General features: G+C 44.3%; 1 protein-coding gene and 1 long non-coding RNA gene across 4 annotated transcripts in view; one reads left to right on the forward strand and one right to left on the reverse strand.

Moving 5' to 3' along the window:
* The window catches only part of LOC134729770 (uncharacterized), a 38,383-nt gene extending 21,612 nt beyond the window's left edge, over positions 1-16,771 (reverse strand). For both annotated transcript variants that reach the window (XR_010111202.1, XR_010111201.1), the window contains exons 1-3: positions 16,687-16,771; positions 4,321-4,937; positions 3,866-3,968 (exon numbers count right to left, since the gene is read on the reverse strand). This is a non-coding gene — a long non-coding RNA (uncharacterized LOC134729770). The remainder of the gene's footprint in view (positions 1-3,865; positions 3,969-4,320; positions 4,938-16,686) is intronic.
* On the forward strand, positions 4,796-20,890 carry PLP1 (proteolipid protein 1). Of its 2 annotated transcripts, none has more exons than XM_034950207.3 (8): positions 4,796-4,931; positions 5,138-5,284; positions 13,859-14,045; positions 14,742-15,003; positions 16,075-16,243; positions 16,714-16,787; positions 17,606-17,671; positions 18,800-20,890. In XM_034950207.3, the coding sequence occupies exons 2-8, from the start codon at positions 5,281-5,283 to the stop codon at positions 18,869-18,871; spliced, it is 834 nt and encodes a 277-aa protein (XP_034806098.1). In that variant the 5' UTR covers positions 4,796-4,931; positions 5,138-5,280; the 3' UTR covers positions 18,872-20,890. The 2 variants fall into 2 exon arrangements, with proteins under 2 accessions (XP_034806098.1, XP_034806099.1); XM_034950208.2 differs by having other exon boundaries at positions 14,742-14,898.
* Positions 20,891-22,439: the final 1,549 nt, after the last annotated feature.

The following is a 22,439-nucleotide window of genomic DNA, read 5'->3' on the forward strand; positions in this document are numbered from 1 at the left end:
CTCAGGCTAGGGGCAACCTATATTTCACAATAGATCAGTGTTTCGGAGAGATACAGGCAGAAGGGGGTAGGCAGAGTGGATGTTTGCGTGAGGACAGCGGAGGCTAGCTAACCTGCCATGGTGACGGCGTCACTCTCATGATCCACCTGAGGTCAGTGGATTATGAGAGTAGACCCTGAGGGGCCTGTGGACTTCTGTCACTCAACCCAGCCTGAAGGACTTTTCAAATGAGATTTTCAATAGAATAAGTCAGAAATGCATAAAATGACAAATTCCAACCATACTAAAGGGCATGGAGTGAAAAGTCTCCCTTCCACTCCACACCCCCAATTCCCTTCCCCAGAGGCAATCACTCTTACCAGGCTATAGGCATCCTTATAGAAACATCAGAGATTTCTCTTGGAAATGTATATATTTTTGCTTCCCTCCCTCCCTCCCTCCCTCCCACCTTGTCTCTCTCTCTCTTTCTTTTTCTTTTCTTTTCTTTTTTTTTTTTTCTTTTCAGAGCCTCCCTCTGTAGCCCAGGCTGAAATGCAGTGGCATGATCATGGCTCACTGCAACCTCAACCTTCTGAGCTCAAGCAATCCTCCCACTTCAGCCTCCCAAGTAGCTGGGGACACAGGTATGTGCCACCATGCTCAGCTCTAATTTTTATTTTTTATTTTTGTAGAGACAGGGTCTGACTGTATTTCCCAGGCTGGTCTCAAACTCCGGGACTCAAGCAGTCCACCAGCCTTGGCCTCCCAAAGTCCTGGGATTATATGTGTGAGCCACTGTGCCCACCCTTTTTTTTCCTTCTGGATCAGCCTGAAGCATAATTCTGATGGCTTCTCTTTTCTGTTCAATTATGCACAAAGTAGAGAAAATAGTATAGTAAACCTCCATATACCCATCTTGTAGTAATTAGCAGTATTTGACCAATGTTATTTCATCTAACCTTGTTACACTAAAATTTTCTGGAGTGAGAAAACCCCAGGTATCATAACATTTTACCTATAAATATTTCTCTATTCATATCTAGTGGATAATGACCCTTTTAAAAACATAATCACCACGTTATTATCACACCTAAGAAATAGAACAAAAAGTCCTTAATATCCTCTAATCCTCACTGACTTTTACTGACTAATTTGGAACCCCACTGATCCTACAAACTGCAGGAAGTTTGCCTCTGCCCTGGGTTTCAAATAGCGGCCTCCTACTTAACCTGAGAAGTGTAGAAGGTTGAAAACTTGGGCTACAGCAGCCCGAAGCCTGTCCATCCTCCCCCCAGCCCCCGGCTGTTGTTGCTCAGGGCAAAGGCTCTCTATTCACACATTTTTTCACAGCAGAACAACCTCCCAAGCAACTTCCAAGCAATAAGAGTCTGGAGACAGGCATTCTCTAGAGATGGCTCTGGTCTTTGCTTGCTAGGTGCCATTGGGAAAGTTGTCTCAGTATCCCATCAGTCAAATTGAACAAATAACATTGGTTCCCCAGAAATAATACTAGTTTTATTTCTACTTTGCTCAGAAATCACATCAAACAAGCATCCTCCCTGCAGGGGCAACCCTGCAAAAGCTGGCCAAGTTTTTATGTTGGTGGAGGTGGGTTCTGTGGACAGCTTGTTTCTTCACATTGCTAGTAGCTATGTGGTGCTCCTCAGGCATTCTTTAGCTGAGATTTTTCATGTGATTATTTTGGCTTCCAGGCTACTCTTTACTCCATCCCAAGCCACGGGCATCTCCCCCTCACAAATACACCCCATGGCCTGCCCCTATCCATCCTCCCATTGTTCCTTGAACCTTCAGGAAAGGCAGAAGATCACCCTCCACTCTCTACCCCTGTCTGCCAGCTCAAAGTATGTGACATCTCTGGCCCTCAGCCCTCGGTTCTCTTGGCCAGAAAGGCATAGTCTAGCCAATCGGCATGAAGTTGGGTGTGGAAAGTTCTAGCCACAAGTACATAGGACATAATATACTGCCTGCCTGCCAGCCAGCCAGTCTTCTATGCCAGGGCTAGGAAAGCTGTAAGACGCAGCCACTTGCCTTCCAAAATTTGGTCTGGGAAGACATTATCCTGGGAATGAGAAGCAAAGCCTCAGCTCTAGAAGCCCAAATAATAGCAGATGACCCCAGGCTCTCACTGGTACTGTGCTTTCTCTCTTCCCCTTTATGTTCTTCTCTGTGCTCAGGGAGAAGTTGGCCACTAGATTGGGCACTTGATCCCTTATCTAGTTTTTCCTGGGAGAAATTCACCGGACTTCTCTGAGTTTTAGAGTTCAGTCTACACAATGAAGCAAGGAGAACCCACTTGATCTGTGGCCTTCAATAATCTGATACTATGGGATCATAGAGCAGAGAGTGGAGGTAATATTCAAGTGTTTTCGAGTTATTTGCAAGAAAGCTGCACAGTCAAACCAAGCTATGATCAAGGGGGCCCAGATTCTCTGAGGTACCATCAGAATTGCATGAAGCAAACTGTTTACGAGTTTTATACAATCCTGCATTGTTCCCACAGGCACCCAGTACAGGCAGCAGGCTGCCACCAAGAAGGCTGGCAGTGCCCTCTTGAGGAATCCCTTGGCAGTGCCAGGAGCCTAGCTGGACTCAAGAATATTTTGCCAAGGGCACCCAGCAGAACCAATGGAAGCAGAATCACAGAAATAGGTGGGGGTATGTAGATAAAAATGGGCTCTGGAGGACCTGGGAAGATACCCTATGAGGTCTGTAGGGAGCCCTCAGGAAAGGTCTGCTGACGAGGTACTGAGGCAGAGTGTCGGGATGTACAGAGCAATGAGAACACACTAGATTCTAGGGAGTTGGGAACCTTAAGGCACTGGGATGAGTGAGACACGGTCACCTGGCTGGGTCCCTTTTCTGGCCCTGGGCATAAGAACAAGCATAAGAACAAGGCGAAGGCAGGGAATATGGAGAGAGAAAAAGGAAACAGAGACAGACACATAGAGAGAAACAGAGACAGAGACAGGTAACAGAGACAAAGAGATTGAGACTTGGGGAGAGGATAGAATGAATATTAAGGCAATGGAGATGGAAGAAAGGAGAAGAGAAATGTGTGTTAAGGGAATGTGGTTGATAAATTGGTATCTGTGGGTTTATTGGGAACACATATTTTCTTTCCAGTAGAGTTGCTGTCCCCAGAGCTGCTGCTGAGAACTCAGGGGAAGCTTTGTGAGAGGGCTCAGTCTGAGTGATGTCCCCTGTGTGGAGAGCTGTCTCATCTATTCGAGCTGTGAAGGATCATTTGCCTCATCCTCTAAATCTGAACTCCCAAAGTTTGGGCTCACTCCTGCCATCTGATGAGCTGAGGAGACAGACACATTTGGCAATTTCTTGCTCTTGGTCCTCCCCCTTCTCCAGGGCCATTCCGACAGTGACCATCCAGAAGTTTATTGCTGGCTCAATCCTACAGTTGAGCTTCCAAAGCAGGCATAGTCTGTGGCTGGCGAGCAGGGCTGGGGAGGGCAAGGGGCCCTAGGACCCTTTTCCATCAGTCACATGGCCTTAGTCTTGTCTGCTCTGGAAAGCTACTATTATACCGTTTTGCAAGGGGCAGCATTTCCAGAGATCCTTTTTTCTTGGGGCTGATACAAGAGCAAAGGATCTAGAGTTCTAGTACTCTAAGCAAGCCTCAAACGGTGCAGGATTTGGCCCCAGTGGGCCCACAGGGGCATCTGCCAAAGACTCGTCCATTTCCTAACAGCAGAGCCCAAGCCAGTAACATGTCCAAAGTCACAGCCCAAAGAGAAAACTGTAAGACACAATCTTGCCTTTCTCCCACCCCAACTAGTCTCTGCTCAGTATCTCCCTCCTCTTCTCTCCTCTCCCAAGGCAAAATCACGGGAAAAGTTCCAGGAGACCATACCTTCCTTCTCCGGAGTCTTCCAACAGGTGCCCCTCTTATTATATGCCAGCCAGTTGTTTTAAAGGCCATCCATGGGAGGACACCGGCCTCTAGGTCAAGGGAGCTGTGAAGGGAGACAGGACTGACAAGGAGCCCAGACAGACACTGTTTAAGATTCACCTGTTCTAGAAAACCTTCCCAGGCTGATCCCATCTAGCAGTGGGCATTTAAATACCTTCACAGTCTTTAGAAATAACTTATTGCTAAGGCAGGTTTTATATAGTATTTCCCTGTTTTTGCTGCTTAGCCATTTTTGTCTTACCGCTTCTTTCTCTGTGGCAAGGACTATATTTCATTTCTTCTCTCCACCCTCACTGCCACCTGCTGCTTCACTCTAACCCACTCCCTGCCTCTCGTCTGCCTGGCTTAAGCTCTCTGATGAAGATATTACACTCTCAGGATAGAATACTGACTACCTGATTCCCAGATCGTGTTCTTGACTTGTCTTGAAGTCGATTATCCTTCTTGGAAATCACCCACATCTTCAACGCTGGCCTTTTCTTTAACCTAGTCTGTGAACTTGCATAGGTCTTGCCCACTTCTGGGTCTTTATTATTGTAGCTATAAAATTATTACAATTCTAGCCTCCCCCAGCCTAATCACAATCTGTTCATCGAATTAACAGCCTGCATTTTGTCTTCATGCAGTTGAAACTGAGAAGGATTTGGAGGAAATTATCTTAAAAGACAATTTTTTCTTCTCTATTGTGTTCGTAGAGCTGGGGGTGGGGGTGGGGGAGGAACGCTTATTTTCCAAGGAATCGGGAGGGGAAAGGTGGAGAGGGCCAAGGGCAGCTAGGAGTGATGTGAGGAGCTGGAGCAGATTTGGAAGGACTTTGGGAGCTAATATCTAGGTTTTTGACTCTGAGCCCCTGTCGGGGCTCTCACTTCATGGCTTCTCACGCTTGTGTTGCATATCCCACACCAATTAGACCCAAGGATCAGTTGGAAGTTTCCAGGACATCTTCATTTTATTTCCACCCTCAATCCACATTTCCAGATGTCTCTGCAGCAAAGCGAAATTCCAGGCAAGCCTTAGGGAAAAAAGGAAAAACAAAGAAAATGAAACAATTGGCAGTGAAAGGCAGAAAGAGAAGATGGAGCCCTTAGAGAAGGGAGTATCCCTGAGGAGGTGGGGAAAAGGGGAGGAGAAGGGGAGGAGGAGAGGAGGAGGAAAGCAGGCCTGTCCCTTTAAGGGGGTTGGCTGTCAATCAGAAAGCCCTTTTCATTGCAGGAGAAGAGGACAAAGATACTCAGAGAGAAAAAGTAAAAGACCGAAGAAGGAGGCTGGAGAGACCAGGATCCTTCCAGCTGAATAAAGTCAGCCACAAAGCAGACTAGCCAGCCGGCTACAATTGGAGTCAGAGTCCCAAAGACATGGGTAAGTTTCAAAAACTTTAGCATTGAAGATTCAAGAGGACACAGGAATTCACAAGAGAATTTCCAACTTTGGGGTTCGGGGGTTCCATGGTTTAAATGAGTCGTGTTTTGGCACTTGTTTTCTTTTTAAATTCCTTAACATTCAGTTAGATTAACTCCTTCTCCGCTGTACTTATTACCAAAGAATTCCAGCAGCACGTGGAGAGTCCCACAGATCTCTGGAGAGAGTGCCCAGCCGGACGGATGTGGTCATGTGTCCTCCTACCCCCTCACTTCCCTCTATCTTCTCTTTTCCCTTGGTTCCAAGGCCCTGGTAACGGTCGGGTCAGCTTGCCCTCCTGGTTCTGCTGGAGGCCACTGAGCACTGTCTAGCCCTCAGATGTACAAAATAACTGCTTGCTTGATGCAAACTTTGAACCATGTTTGGCATCAATAGGAAGCTGGGGATCGGGCAAGCTGGACTCAGGCTTGGCTATGGCTGAGGAGGCCATTCTCAGGTTCAGGAAATGAAAGTAAAGTCCTCAATGGCTTGACCATGGGAAACAGATATGGGTAGGAGTGTGTGTGTGTATGTGCATATGTGCATGTGTGTGCACATATAGGGTTGATCATTTCTAGCAAATATCACAGACACAGCTTTCCTGAAGGCTCTTTGCTGTGACAAGGAGGATGCTGGGACATTAGGGCTCTTGCTAAGTTGGCTGAGTATTGAGGGCTTTTCTAGGTTCCATGAACAAAGACAGAAGCTATGAGGTTCTGGTGGTAGTTTCTACTCAGAGTAATGTGTGCAGAGCACAAGGGTCTTTGTCCCTATTGGACTCCACAGAGTCCTGTAGACATTGCTAACATTTGGCAAAACAAAGATAGCAGCTTAAACACATCCTAAATGAAATGAGACTCAGTTGCCCCATGTATTCCCTATCAAATGTAGCATCCAGTAGACAACATCCACAGAGATCAATTTGCAATTATACTGAGCTGGTTTAGCCTTTAGGTTGTTTCATCATGAAACACAGAGAGAACACTTTGAAGCATGTGTTCAGGTAAAACTGGAGGGAGAGCACTGGACAGGGAGTCGGAAAAATCAGATTCAAATCCCAGATCTGCTACTTATGAACTATGTGACCTTGGACAGGTCACTGAATCACCACTTCCTCATCTGGAAAATGGGGACAGCAATAACTACTTTGTCTACTTTCAGGGTTGTGAGAATCAAGTAACAATAATGTCAAAGTCCTTTGAAAATGGGCAAGATCTATAACAACTGTAAATCATGATAATACCTACTATTAGACAATAATGTGTATACAGGCGAACTCTTCCTCTTTCCAGGGTGGTTGGGTTTTCTTTGCGTGCTTGGGTCAGAATCATTTGACCAATTATGTGTGACCAGATGAGAGGTGAATGTTGGAGGAACTCAATTCCTGCCCTGGGTAACATCAGGAATCCTATCTAATGTCAGCCGAGCTGATTGGATAGGTTGTGCATTAAAAACAGAGAGGGAGTAAAGAAGGATGTTGAATATTACTTCCTCAGGGGATGAAATCCCTGAGGAAAGGCAGGAACAAATAAAGTGACCACAGGGACAATTGCCTGTTATGGAGGTGGGGTGGTTTCCTCCAGAGGAAGAGTGCCACAGATAAGGGCACGATTGAGGATGCACATTGGGTCCCAGGTCCTAAGGGTGGACGATACTTGGGCCAGGTACATATGATGGAGCAGCCACTGAGTTTTCATTTATTCTATAACAGAGTATCTAAAGTACTTTGAATTATAGATCATCTCTAACAAGGTACTGGACTGCCACTACTTCTGATGTGGAGTGCACTGCTGTTCAACAATTGCAGTAAACACATTGTATCATGGAATCTGGGATTGGAAGGAACTTTAGAAGTTGTCTGAGCCAACCTTCAATGCGGGATTCATTTTTACAACAACCAATTAAATGTTCGTACAGCCTCTGCTTAATCACCTCCAGGAACAGGGAACTTACTACTTCAACCATATAGAATCCCTTAGGATTGGAAGCAAGGAGGAACACTGATTCAGTAGTGTCTGCACAAAAGATTTATGGGGAAAATGATAGCTCATTAATTTTTGCCTTGATTTGGAAGGGGAATGTTCCAAGTGAGTCTTTGGGATAATGATGGAACCAGAAAGGAGCCAAAGAGCAGTAGCTGATTATTGTCTGCTCTGAAACACAATGCCATTATTGAACAGCAAAACATTGTCTGCAAGCCTGTTGTCGTCTGAGAACAGTGGCTGTTACCCTGGTAACCAGACTGTGATGCCTCCATCCAAAAGTGGCTGTTTGCCAAGCAGTGTAGTTTTGGCTGGCTTGCAGTAAGTGGGTGTAGCCCAGGCAAAAAGTGTGGCGGCAGAGCGGGGGTCCAGTTTTATAAAATGCCCGAAGACTAACTGAATCCCATCAAAATGGCAAGAATGCCCCAAGAATACCAGGAGCCAAAAATAAACCAGATCCCAGCCAGCATGTTCACCTAGTCTTCCTGGAGACACTGACTAAAATAATCAAGTGCAGCCTTCCCTACCTCACTTCTCCCTTTGGCCGTGCAGAGCCAGAGGAGTTCTTGGAAAGCCAGGCAGTTTGAAAGGTCTACCCTGCTTTAGGGGGCCTTGGGCTTGGCTCTGAGCTAGGAAAGCCAGAAGTTTACTTAACAGGCTGACAACTGGAACTGCTCTCTCAGAGCGATCTGAGTAATAACAACCTCAACCCTGGGAGGTGGGTGGGAGGGGAAATATAGTCTCCAAACCCATTAAGGTAGAACTCCAGCCAGTAACATCACTTTCCCCCATTGCTTTTGTCTATCATCCTGAAGCCTTGAAAGCCATCCCCTGGGTACAGGTCTTTGTCTTGAAAGAAAGCAACAGTAGAAATGCCTTCCCTGCCCACAGCACTTCAGGTCTAAAGAAGACCAAGTGAGGACAGTGACATGATCAGGAAGGGTCACAGCAGCCATGGTAGGTGAATGGAGCAGCTTTTCCTTCCTTTCCTGCTTTCAGAGCCTACTCAGTGCCAAACTTACATCAAAAGCTCAGCAAGTACTGATTGATTAATCCCTCTTGCCTACAGCAAAATGGCCCTGAGGGCTATCTCTCAGCTCGGCACTGGCCTCTGAGCTGTCTGCCAGGCAGGGCTCTAGAAAAGAGTCCCAAGGAAGAGAATAAGGTTCCCCAAATCAGCTTCACACTGCAACAAGGAGAGAGGAGGAAATGGTGGGAGACTGACCTGAGGAACAAGGTATGGCTACTATTGTCTCTAGTACCAGTTACTTCCCTTTCATCTTCCCATTCGTGGGCAAGGTGGAGACAATGTGCCAAGGATAAGTTTTAACAATCAAAGTCCTACCTCAGCTTCCCAATGCTTGCACATAAATTGGAACGTGTACATCATTCATTCTCTCTCTCTGTGTGTGTGTGTGTGTGTGTGTGTGTGTGCGTCTGAAGAGGAGTGGGGAGTATAGGAAACAAGATAGTCCAGATGCTGTTGCCGTGGTAATACTAAAACGTGTCCAAAGAGGAGGCTGAGATTCCTTTTTAGTTAACCTTGTCCACATGATTTGACTATCCAGCAGGCTTGGATTCCCAGGCCCCAGAGACTTCGGGACTGTTTTCCAGCACTTGAATGTGGTATATAAGTGCTGATATCACAAGGGATATGTAGGAAAGACAAGATTATAGGCAGGGCATTGTCTGACCAGGACGAGGCCCGAAGCAAAAGTCTTTGTTTGTCTCTGGCACCTCTTGATAATTGTTGTTTTACTCCTAGAACCCACCCACTGATCCCCATCCATCCCTAGTACCAGTCACGGCTGCTCTAGCATTTCGGCCTTGTCAACTACTGCAGGCCCTGATCAAGGAGGCCTCTGTTCATGGGGTAAGGTTAAGGGGTGGGTTCTGGGAGGAGGGTAAGACTGTAGTGCAGATTCGAGACCTAGGGAGATGGGGCCAGTTTCTCACTCAATGAGCCTGCCTGTTGTTTAGCTCTATTGTATAGGGTTCTTCTATCTCTCCCTTTGTCAGCTGGATTCAAGGGACAGGCTGGGAATTGTGCAGGGTACAATTGGTCTCTTTCTACCATTCCTTTCGATGAAAGCCCTTCCTCTCCTTCCTTTGATGAGTTCCCAGATTCACACTGAATTTCCATCATGGAGCTGGTCCTTGAGGCGGGCCCAGGGCATGGGAAAGGAGGGAGGGAGGGTTGGGAGCTCTTGGTGCCTGCTTAAAGAGATAGCATCAGGATCAACACAGTCCCTTGATGAACCTGGATCTGTGTAAGTCACATTGGTTCTGTTGATCTCTGTCAGACCGCTGTGAAGAGCGCTGGTGAGAAGGGCTTAAAGTTGGAGTATCAACTATCACAGATTGATTAGACTTGTTTTGGGAGTTTGTATACAAATGTAGCCAACCATGACATGATCTTTTCCCTTTGCTTACATTTTGCCCACACGACTTCGTTATATCCATTTTAACACTTGCTTATAGGTAGCTTTAGATTTTGATTCACAGACATATGTTTGTTCACCCCAACAGGATTTCAAGTTTTCTAAAGAAAGGGACTGGCCTTTTAATTCCCTTCTGTTTCTCCTAATGTCTATGTCACTGCTAGTGTGCTTAATTCTTGTACTGAATTCACATAAACAGAAATGAAAGAAAAACACTGGAGGGGGTCATTATTTTTCTCTATGACCTTTCATCAAAGTCAGGTGGTTTAATCTGACTGAGTTGCATTGAGAAATGTTATTACTATATGGTTCTTTTATGCCAACTCTCTCATCTCGCAGTCTGTACTTAGACTGGAAATGTGAGAATGTCTCTTGAGAGAGCCAAGGAACTTCTCCCCTAGAATCTCTTCCAGCCTTCTTGAATCAAACTCACACCCTTTCAACCAGGAGGGGTTCTGAAATGGAGAGCTTTTGGCTTTAGGCTATTGTTCACACATACCCAAGGACATTTCTTGGACTGTGAAAAATCAAAGGGAGCCCAATGGATCTTTTCTCAGAATGCTTTGATTGTCAACTACTTTGATGAAAAAATAATTTCTTGCAGGCTCTGAGTTTTTCTCAGTTAGAATCTAAAATCTGATTCTTGCTTGGACAGACTGACTGAGATTCTTCACTTCTGCTGAACTTAAATGCCCCCAAAGCAAACATTTCATCTAGGTTGTGAAGAGATGAACATCTGATGCTTATGCTGATATTACTGAATTGTTTATAGCTTAATAGTGACAGATTTATCTAAAGTCATTTATTTCAGACTTTACATTAGAAACTCATTAAAGCCTACTTCTTTCTTGTCCCTTGCTTTGAGCTGTAGTGGAGCAGAAAAGGGGATGCTAAGTTACTCAAGTTATAAGAAAATAGAGGAAAAATGGATGTAAAAAGAAAGGCTATGATCTGGTGACTCAGAATTGCTCCTAAGGCTTAGCCATTTATCACCCAGTAAGAACACAATCCATGACACTCTCAGGTTATTTGGATGATGATTGAGGGATCAGATACACTCAAGAGGATGTTTCCCTCTCATCTTTGCAACCCTAGAGGTGGCATCACCTAAAGCTTAAAGTGGAGTTCTCTTTTGGCTAGCAAGAGTTCAAGTTCCTCCATCCCTGACCATACCTGCACAAGCACTTAGCCCTTCCCAGATGAAAATGCTGGGATGAGTGAGTAGGCCCAAGATGGTCACTTGCTAGGGTGGATGGCTCTTCTTACCCTCGGCTAAACAAACAGTCCTGCCATTGTTCCCTGAGTCTGACCCCCTCCCCACCCCCCGGCCTGCAGGCCCCTGTGGAATACCAATCAGGCTCCTGAGATCTCAGGAAAGAACAAGGCTTCTTTGTCCGGGGGAGCTATGGAGGGCTCTGTCCAAGCCCTGACCCTGTGCTGGGGAGAAAGGGAACAGTGGGGTCACTGACCTTCTTCTCCCCCCATCCCCAGGCTTCAGAGACTTTCTTTACTAGAAAAGTCTAAGAGTTTGGGGGTGGGGAGGAGTTGGATAGGCAGAGAAGGAAAATGGCAGTACTGTTTACTTCCAAGCTCCTTTTCTTGACTTATAGGCTGAATCTAGTATCTTAACCTGTTGAGAAAGAGGAAGATCAATTTCTGGAATGTTTTCTGAGAACAACAATCGATTTCAGTTGTTGTGTTTTTCTCTGTGGTATACATGTGTGTATGTGCACATTTGTACACATGCATGCATGTGCGTGTGCACACACACAGACACACCCATGCCAGCTCTGAAAAGACACTCTTCCCAAGCACGTTTGCAAAGTTCATGCTGAGTAAACTCAGCCTCCACTCACAGCAGCACAGCTACAGATTGCTTCTTATAGAGGCCAAGTTTCCTGGCAGCAATGCTTTAGTTCTTGGAAAAGGAAGTTCTGCTCCAAATGTTAGCTGCTTACTTTGTTTGGCTTGGGCTTCTGAGGCTCATCTTTGGTGTGACACTCTTTGAAGGCCAAGAAAGGGCTGTCATTTCAGGGGATGGTGGGTAATAGGACTCACTCCTTTTGTGTCTCTGAGAACAGAGGCAAATGCCTCTACCTCGATTTTCCCATGACAGAGATAATTTGATCTTTCCAAATCTGTTCACATTGATGCAATTCAGCCATGTAAATCACTAGGTATTCAAGCTCTCTGGGCTAAAAACAAACTGTAACTAATGTTAACAGAATCAGGCAAAGGAGTCCCCTTTCCCTGGTACCCTATAGAAAAGTGAGTGTGGCTTGGAGAAATGCTTGAATACAAAAATCCAAGTCTAAGTAATTAATACAATTTATTTTTATTGTACAAGCTGTCACAACCTGCTTATTCAAAAATAGCAGCTTCCCAGTACATTTGCTGAGTATTTGTGTGTGTGCATGTGTATACTGTGTTTATAGATATATAAAATCAGTGGGTATATATACATATATTTATATATATACATACATATGAATTAAGACATTTTTTCTGAAGAGCTTAACATTCTCATTTCTTCTACATTTTAGGGATCTGGCCGAGAGGCCAGAGGAAGCCATTCTTTTCCTCATCTAGTCAGTCATCTACTTGGCATTTGCTAAGGTTCACTCCATATGACATCTTAGAGCATGGGACTAGTACTTGGAACACAGCTGCTTTCAGAGCCTGTGACTTCTTGTGTGCCTCTCCTGTTTCTCAGCAACACTGGCATAGGGCCTGGGATACCAGGTCTGGGGATCTCAGGGACTCTTAGCACTTTAAGACACATGTGTTCCCAGGCCCTGGTGTGTTCCTCTAGTGCCAGAAAGATGTTTCATGCTTTGCTGACTTTGTATAAAGTCTGTTTGTAGCTGTTTTGACAGAATCTCAGCGTATAACTGAGGGTGGGGACATTAGCCAAGCTGCATTATAGGAGGACAAAACTGCCATGCAAAGTGTCCAAAATCATTAAGCCTGCATTTTTATTATTGGGAGTAATATCAAACCTCCTATTTTCCGATTTTCATTTCTTGTCCTGTGCTAGCTCCATCCTGTTTGGACTGCTCCTCCCATATGTAAACTAAGAAGAATCAAGCATTCTTTGCAACAAATACACACGATGCTCAAAAATATCCAGGAGCATGCAATTTCCAAAGTTTCCTCCACCTGGAATGCTCTTCATGCTAAAATCCTGTCTGACAATACCAGCATCTCTGGCCTGCACTCATCCCTTCCTGGAACTCCAAGTGCATTTACCCTCTGTTACCACTTACTTGGCTGCCTGAATTGTTAGTTGAAAATATTAGGTCTACTTAGCTAATTCTTCCTCAGGAAATTAAAGACTCCCATATGGCAGAGTCTGTGTCTTTTCTCTGTTCATATCCCGTATAACACCCAGCATAATGCTGGGCATATAGTGAGTATTCCATAAATAGTTGATGAATGACTAAAATAAGCAAGCAAACAAACAGACCAGAACAATTAGAAAGAAGGGACTGATTTCATAATCTCTCTGGCTTGCTATTTGAATTGCTGAATTATTATTATTTATTAAATATTTTTTAAATTCTGGCAATAAAAGGTAAGGATTTATTTTCTTTCTTTCTTTTTTTTTTTTTCTTGAGATAGAGTCTCGCTCTTGTTGCCCAGGCTGGAGTGCAATGGCGCAATCTTGGCTCACGGCAACCTCCGCCTCCTCCCGGGTTTAACAGATTCTCCTGTCTCAGCCTCCTGAGTAGCTGGGATTACAGGCATGCGCCCATGCCCGGCTAATTTTTGTATTTTTAGTAGAGACGGGGTTTTGCCATGTTGGCCAGGCTGGTCTTGAACTCCTGACCTCATGTGATCCACCTGCCTCAGCCTCCCAAAGTGCTGGGATTACAGGCATGAGCCACCGTGCCTGGCCAAAGATTTATTTTCAAGAATGAAACAAAGTAAGGATTCTGGGTCAATCTCACATGCTGAAAGCCAAAACCTCTAGCCGCTCCTGCTTTTTGACTCTGGAGTGCCCACTATCTCCGAGCCTGTGAGCACAGGGCCTGGCTGGCCTGGCAGAGGGGTTTGAGTGGCATGAGCTACCTACTGGATGTGCCTGACTGTTTCCCCTTCTTCTTCCCCAGGCTTGTTAGAGTGCTGTGCAAGATGTCTGGTAGGGGCCCCCTTTGCTTCCCTGGTGGCCACTGGATTGTGTTTCTTTGGGGTGGCACTGTTCTGTGGCTGTGGACATGAAGCCCTCACTGGCACAGAAAAGCTAATTGAGACCTATTTCTCCAAAAACTACCAGGACTATGAGTATCTCATCAATGTGTAAGTACCTGCCCTCCCACACAGACCCATCTTTTTTTTCCCTCTCTCCATCCTGGAGATAGAGAACTCTTCAGTACCTTAGTAACTAGCAGGGGACTGGGGTGGAGCCAGACCAGATTCCCGAGTCTTCCCTCTGTGCAGATCTCTCCTGCTCCACATTCGAAGCCCATTCAGAAAGGAGAGGTCTGCCTGCCTGCTTGTCAGCCCCTCCCACCCCCGCCCCCTTGTTTTCTTACACGTGTTCTGACTTTTGCTAGGTGTGGTTCATATTGCCCAAGCTGGAGCCTCCAGCGTAGTAGGTATGGAGAAGCCAAGGGAGGCACTAAGCCTCTCCTGTTCCTAGAACAAGTTAGGCTCCTGTTCCTTCACCCACCTTTCTTCTTGTCTAGCTCCCTACTCCTGTGAGTTAGCATGTCTGAAGGGTGGGGCAGGGAGGGTAGGCCCCTGGTTCTCCAGGTCCCAGGGTAAGCAAGGTGTAGCAGGAGGGGCATATGTTTCTGGTCACATACACCCTGTCTTCACTTATTTCAACAAAGATAAGGTGAAAGCATGCAGGAGGAACCTGGTGATTCCTCTAGAGAATCCCTAGCCTTGTTAAGGTGCTCGCTCTGGTGTATACCTCACTTATGTCGGGAAAGAAGCCAGGTCTTCAATTAATAAGATTCCCTGGTCTCGTTTGTCTACCTGTTAATGCAGGATCCATGCCTTCCAGTATGTCATCTATGGAACTGCCTCTTTCTTCTTCCTTTATGGGGCCCTCCTGCTGGCTGAGGGCTTCTACACCACCGGCGCAGTCAGGCAGATCTTTGGCGACTACAAGACCACCATCTGCGGCAAGGGCCTGAGCGCAACGGTAACAGGGGGCCAGAAGGGGAGGGGTTCCAGAGGCCAACATCAAGCTCATTCTTTGGAGCGGGTGTGTCATTGTTTGGGAAAATGGCTAGGACATCCCGACAAGGTGATCATCCTCAGGATTTTGTGGCAATAACAAGGGGTGGGGGAAAATTGGGCGCGAGTCTGTGGCCTCGTCCCCACCCAAGGCTGGGTCCTCTCTAGGGGCCTGGCATTTGAGTGAGGAAGCGATGGCTGCAGCCGAACGAGAAGGTCAGGAAGAACGTGGTGCCCAGCTGGCTTAGCCTCACCTTTCAAAGGTTCCCTAAGCAAATTTCTTCTCAAAACAGAAAGCATGAGTTTTGTGGGATGCTTTGTACAATCAGACCATTTCTAAGCCATCCGTTGGTATCCCTTTGTTCCCTTCCTAGTAGGGACCACAAGAGTGGATCTCACTGGACAAGAGTCTAAAATGCTGCTCATGTGATTGAGACTTGGGCACCTGATCTGAGAGGGAGGATCGATAATAAAAATTAAATAATTGACTCCAAGGTGAAATTTACAATATTCTGGGATCCTGCACTGTTGGAGGTCCCAGAGGGAATTGGAGTAGATCTGCATGTTGAATGTTTTATTGCCTGAGGGTTATCCATGCTTTGAATGAGGTGCACATTTGTTTTCAGTCTCTGGAGTTAAAGATCCTTTGGCGGCTGAACATGTGTGGGTTCCAGCAATGTCTTTTTGTGGCCAGCAGTTAGCTTAGAAAGGTTTTGTATCTGAAATTTTAATCTCCTATTGGCTTTGTTCAATGACTAGGGAACAAAAATGTTCCTGTGGCAAGGAACATTTTCTAAGCTCAGCCTAAGGCACAAAATGGCACGACTTTCTTTCAAGATCTGTTTTGATTTCTTTACACCTTATCTGCCCAAAAACATCCTCTGAAGCCTCTCTAACCCAGGGATCCTCCTCACTCTTCCCCTACCCATTCCCCCCACCCTCCGTTATACTGGGGCCAGTTATCTAGTAGATACTGCCAATTACCCTTGGCAGAGGTGCACTGCTCACTAATTTCATTTGAAGGAGAGCCCTGGAACCTGGTTTTAATGTCTGGCACACGCCACTCCAGGATCTCCCAGTTTGTGTTTCTACATCTGCAGGCTGATGCTGATTTCTAACCACCCCATGTCAATCATTTTAGTTTGTGGGCATCACCTATGCCCTGACCGTTGTGTGGCTCCTGGTGTTTGCCTGCTCTGCTGTGCCTGTGTACATCTACTTCAACACCTGGACCACCTGCCAGTCTATTGCCTTCCCCAGCAAGACCTCTGCCAGTATAGGCAGTCTCTGTGCTGATGCCAGAATGTATGGTGAGTTAGGGTATGGGTGCTTTGGCTCTCCTACCCACTATGGAAGCACTATATATTTGGTTATTTTCTTAGTGTAAGGAGGGTGGTGATTATGAGAAAAATATAAGATGATGAATGATTGGGTCTTAGTTTATTAATCCTTCCCTACTGAAACCAGAGAGGTTTCTTCCCCGGGAAGGGAACTTGGAAGTGGTGGGAGTTTTCTTGGCCATTCACATTGGCCTACTCTAGTTGACTGCTGTTCACAACCCCAAAGCAGCACATTTCAATAACAAACACAAGGTTTCACCACTGTTCAATACCACCTTCTCTTTTTTGTAAACCTGTAGAAAAGAGGATCCTGATTGTTGGTAGAATCCAACTTTACAGCCAGGATAATTAGAGATGGAAGAAGGGCTCTGGGGGAAAGTCTCCATGTGGCCCCGTAACTCCATAAAGCTTACCCTGCTTGCTTTTTGTGTCTTACTTAGGTGTTCTCCCATGGAATGCTTTCCCTGGCAAGGTTTGTGGCTCCAATCTTCTGTCCATCTGCAAAACAGCTGAGGTGAGTGGGTTATTTGGGTTATTTTACAAGGGAGTAGCTAATACCATACAAATTACACCCATGGCCTTCAATTTTAAGGACTGAAAGTTTCCCTTTGCTGGATTTTGAATTAGCCGATTGCCTTCTACAACATGTTGGCTAAGTGTGCCTGAGCCAATGAGCATAGAAGGTAAAACACCTGTTTTCTCTAGAGTTGCATAGAAAGACTTCCTTTCCAACCCTTCCCCTCTTAAAAGAGAAGTTTGTAGCTTTAGGTAAAGATAGAGCCTAATGGCAAAATCCCCCACATGAAAATTTTCATTCCTTTAGTTAAAAACCATATCAAGAAAATGAGCTGTGCACAGAGGCATTCATAGGTTTTATGAAAACATTTTCAATTTGGAACTTCTTTATCTCAAATGAGAGGTAAAATAAGTACATTTGAAAGGGAAAGCACTGTATTGAGAACAGATATTATATACAAATGAGGCAGGGGAATAAAAGTAAATCCTGGGGAGACAGGCAGTAAATTATTTCTTTGACAGCAAAATGTTGACTTTAAATTTTGGGCCCCTGGGCACAACTGTAGGGAACCAGTTAATTATTTTGGAGTACTGTACTATTTCATGACTATTCTGTGTTCTGGGTGTTAATGGGCCAGGTGCTATGGTGTACACTGAAGACTGGGAGGCCCACATTTAGGGAAGTGAAAACTTAGAGATGTGGAATTAGCACACAAGAAAGATATCAACACATTCAGAAAGCTGTATTCATGATTTACAGTGGAGCATATTACTGCTGTTGCAAGAAACAGTTCTTCCTCTTTCATTTTCCTGCAGTTCCAAATGACCTTCCACCTGTTTATTGCTGCATTTGTGGGGGCTGCAGCTACACTGGTTTCCCTGGTGAGTTGACTTTGAATGATCTTGGCAAGTAAATAGGCCTGAGATAGTGTGGGTACAGCTATTCTGAAAGGCAAGAAGGTAGACTGCTTCCATCCTTGAAATGCTGGAGGGAAGCTTCTGGGAAGATAGCAAAGGGTAGAGGCTCCGTACTTCTACTTGCATTGGCAAGGCAGAAAGACATCACAAATTAGATGGGAACAAGAAAAGTGGTATGAGGAAAGAAGTAAGAGATTCATAGACACAAATGATAATATTTAGTATTTATAGAACATGTAATGTTGCCAAGTATTTTGCAGTCATAAATTACGGTTGATTCTCAATACATTTTGATCAGATCAGTGACAAAACACTGAAACATCACGAAACATGACTTGCTATAGCCTGGAATTCTATATACTATCAATATGAATCCACTTTGGATACTCTCCAGTGGATTTAGTTACTCATATGGAAATACTGGGAGGACCTCCTAACATTATTAGAATTGTTATGATTATAATACAATGCTATGTCCCAGGTCTTGCTGATAGTGCTACAGTGCCCTGTGAATGTAGTGTGCTCATTGTGCAGATTAAAAACCTAAGGCACTGAAGGGTGAAGTGATTTATCTGAAGTTATTTTATAAGCAGTATTCAGACAAGATGAGCTCACAGAACTCCTGGCCCCTACTGCTGAGGTTTCCATACAGAGTCAAGTAATTTCTCACCTTGTAAAACGAATTGATTCATTAACCAGGGGAGAGCTCTACTGCATGATGTGGCTGTGTGTCTACAGCAAGCACCCTATGACTCTAAGTCACTCGGACATATTGATGTGGCAAAGCCCAAATATTGTTCACTTCCCTGAGGAAAACTCAGTGCTAGATCAAACAGAGGTGTGGAATAAATCTTTATGATTTGATTCTCTGGGCCTGGGCCATGAGACCCATGATGCCTCAGAGACATCGGACTTCCAGTCAAGTGTATATGGAGAAAGCCAAGCCTGGGATGTACTGCTTTTTGCAGAGCATGGGTTTTTCCCTTATTTAGTTATGATTTTATTTCTACCCTTCCTCATTCCCAAAGGGATTTGAGGAGGGAGTGCTTTCTTTTCTACTCTCATTCACATTCTCTCTTCTGTTCCCTACAGCTCACCTTCATGATTGCTGCCACTTACAACTTTGCCGTCCTTAAACTCATGGGCCGAGGCACCAAGTTCTGATCCCCCGTAGAAATCCCCCTTTCTCTAATAGCGAGGCTCTAACCACACAGCCTACAATGCTGCGTCTCCCATCTTAACTCTTTGCCTTTGCCACCAACTGGCCCTCTTCTTACTTGATGAGTGTAACAAGAAAGGAGAGTCTTGCAGTGATTAAGGTCTCTCTTTGGACTCTCCCCTCTTATGTACCTCTTTTAGTCATTTTGCTTCATAGCTGGTTCCTGCTAGAAATGGGAAATGCCTAAGAAGATGACTTCCCAACTGCAAGTCACAAAGGAATGGAGGCTCTAATTGAATTTTCAAGCATCTCCTGAGGATCAGAAAGTAATTTCTTCTCAAAGGGTACTTCCACTGATGGAAACAAAGTGGAAGGAAAGATGCTCAGGTACAGAGAAGGAATGTCTTTGGTCCTCTTGCCATCTATAGGGGCCAAATATATTCTCTTTGGTGTACAAAACGGAATTCATTCTGGTCTCTCTATTACCACTGAAGATAGAAGAAAAAAGAATGTCAGAAAAACAATAAGAGCGTTTGCCCAAATCTGCCTATTGCAGCTGGGAGAAGGGGGTCAAAGCAAGGATCTTTCACCCACAGAAAGAGAGCACTGACCCCGATGGCGATGGACTACTGAAGCCCTAACTCAGCCAACCTTACTTACAGCATAAGGGAGCGTAGAATCTGTGTAGACGAAGGGGGCATCTGGCCTTACACCTCGTTGGGGAAGAGAAACAGGGTGTTGTCAGCATCTTCTCACTCCCTTCTCCTTGATAACAGCTACCATGACAACCCTGTGGTTTCCAAGGAGCTGAGAATAGAAGGAAACTAGCTTACATGAGAACAGACTGGCCTGAGGAGCAGCAGTTGCTGGTGGCTAATGGTGTAACCTGAGATGGCCCTCTGGTAGACACAGGATAGATAACTCTTTGGATAGCATGTCTTTTTTTCTGTTAATTAGTTGTGTACTCTGGCCTCTGTCATATCTTCACAATGGTGCTCATTTCATGGGGTATTATCCATTCAGTCATCGTAGGTGATTTGAAGGTCTTGATTTGTTTTAGAATGATGCACATTTCATGTATTCCAGTTTGTTTATTACTTATTTGGGGTTGCATCAGAAATGTCTGGAGAATAATTCTTTGATTATGACTGTTTTTTAAACTAGGAAAATTGGACATTAAGCATCACAAATGATATTAAAAATTGGCTAGTTGAATCTATTGGGATTTTCTACAAATATTCTGCCTTTGCAGAAACAGATTTGGTGAATTTGAATCTCAATTTGAGTAATCTGATCGTTCTTTCTAGCTAATGGAAAATGATTTTAATTAGCAGTGTTATCTTGGTGTGTTAAGAGTTAGGTTTAACATAAAGGTTATTTTCTCCTGATATAGATCACATAACAGAATGCACCAGTCATCAGCTATTCAGTTGGTAAGCTTCCAGGAAAAAGGACAGGCAGAAAGAGTTTGAGACCTGAATAGCTCCCAGATTTCAGTCTTTTCCTGTTTTTGTTAACTTTGGGTTAAAAAAAAAAAGTCTGATTGGTTTTAATTGAAGGAAAGATTTGTACTACAGCTCTTTTGTTGTAAAGACTTGTGTTGTTCTTTTCCCCCAAAGTGGTTTCAGCAATATTTAAGGAGATGTAAGAGCTTTACAAAAAGACACTTGATACTTGTTTTCAAACCAGTATACAAGATAAGCTTCCAGGCTGCATAGAGGGAGGAGAGGGAAAATGTTTTGTAAGAAACCAATCAAGATAAAGGACAGTGAAGTAATCCGTACCTTGTGTTTTGTTTTGATTTAATAACATAACAAATAACCAACCCTTCCCTGAAAACCTCACATGCATACATACACATATATACACACACAAAGAGAGTTAATCAACTGAAAGTGTTTCCTTCATTTCTGATATAGAATTGCAATTTTAACACACATAAAGGATAAACTTTTAGAAACTTATCTTACAAAGTGTATTTTATAAAATTAAAGAAAATAAAATTAAGAATGTTCTCAATCAAACATCGTGTCCTTTGAGTGAATTGTTCTATTTGACTTCACAATAGAAACTTAATAATCGTACCTTGTTCAAGGAGCTCATTCATTTTTCAGCTCATCCAAGTCATTCTCATAACATTTCTCTGAAATAAATAGTATATGAATAGATTACTTCTACTTTTATAGTTGAAGACACTAAGAAATAGAAGCAAAGTAATTTGCCCAAAGAAATCCAGTAAGTACATGTCTGAGCTTGTGTTAAAACGCAGATATTGAAACCAATTTATTGCCTACTTAAAGGTTTCTTTTCTCTTCGAAGTTGGGTTTCAGAATGTTCAGAGTCAACTATGGTTACTTTTTCAATACCTTAGTGGTGCCCCAGTCCCCGGTGCATTTAGATTTAAGTTATTGTTACCTTCTCTTTAAATTGTTTGGATATTCCAGTAATGATCCCTTAGTAATTCATACGTGACTAATATTTAGTTTTATTTGGATAGTACTGGATGGAAGGTTTAGTACTTAAAGGACAGAGCAGGTATGGAAAGGGCAACGTAAATGTAAACAGGCTGTGGCAGGGCAGTACTAAAATAAATTAGTGACACCTACCACCCTGGATGGCCAGCCTACTAGCCCACCAGGGACATAGCATGAAAGCCCTTTCACAACCCTAGGTTAGAATTTGGCACCCTTGGACAGCACTCTGATGACCAGCTTAAAGAAAGCTGTCTTAAAATCATTTCATTGCCCCATAGTTGCAGCTGGCAAATGACTGGAGAGAAAGGAATCTTTAGCTGGAGGGATGACAAGTCAGTCATCAGTTAAGGAGCTCCATTCAAAAGCAGTTTCAATTTAATTTCCTGATTTCTGCTTCACCACAATTAATATTCCACAAGCGAGTCTGGTTGAACGACTTTAAGACATAAAGAATAAAAATATGACAGGGACTTATTTTAAGACACTGCAAACAAGGACACAGCACCATATTTTGGAGAATTGATTCAGGGTTCTACAGAGTGATTGTATTTTTGCCTCAGAGGAACCGAAAGCCAGGTCCCAAGAAAGCTATGTTTTCCATCTGCCCTTATTTGGCTCTGCCCTCTGGGATGAATCTACAGATGGAGTTTCTAGGCTCTCAGAAGCTGAGAGCATCTCCAGTCTATCAATTGAACCCATTGTTCTTAGCTCTCCCACACACCATAAACCTCCTTTTTTCTAACTGAAAGAGCTCTCTTTGTGCTGAGATCAGCCGAAGATCAAGATGCAGCAGTATAAACAAGAAACATTTTCTTACAGCACCAGTTGTATTGCTTTTCCTATCTTCAGGGTCAGTACTGAGTGCAGTTATGCAGGACGTGGAAGCTGCAGCTTTGTCCAGAGCAACATTTGTTCATTCCTTAATTCGTTCTGTGAACATTCATTGAGAAACTACTAAGTATTGTGTTAAACCCCAGGAAGTTCAAGTTTGGGGGCAGTGTGGGTAGAAAGGTGATCAAGACCAGATCTTACACTCAAGGATCTCTCTCAGATTCAGCCATAGCAGACAGGTCTTCCAGGGTAAACTGGAGTGGAGGCA

This window comes from Pan paniscus, chromosome X (assembly GCF_029289425.2).
Source record: "Pan paniscus chromosome X, NHGRI_mPanPan1-v2.0_pri, whole genome shotgun sequence".
Classification (NCBI taxonomy): domain Eukaryota; kingdom Metazoa; phylum Chordata; class Mammalia; order Primates; family Hominidae; genus Pan; species Pan paniscus.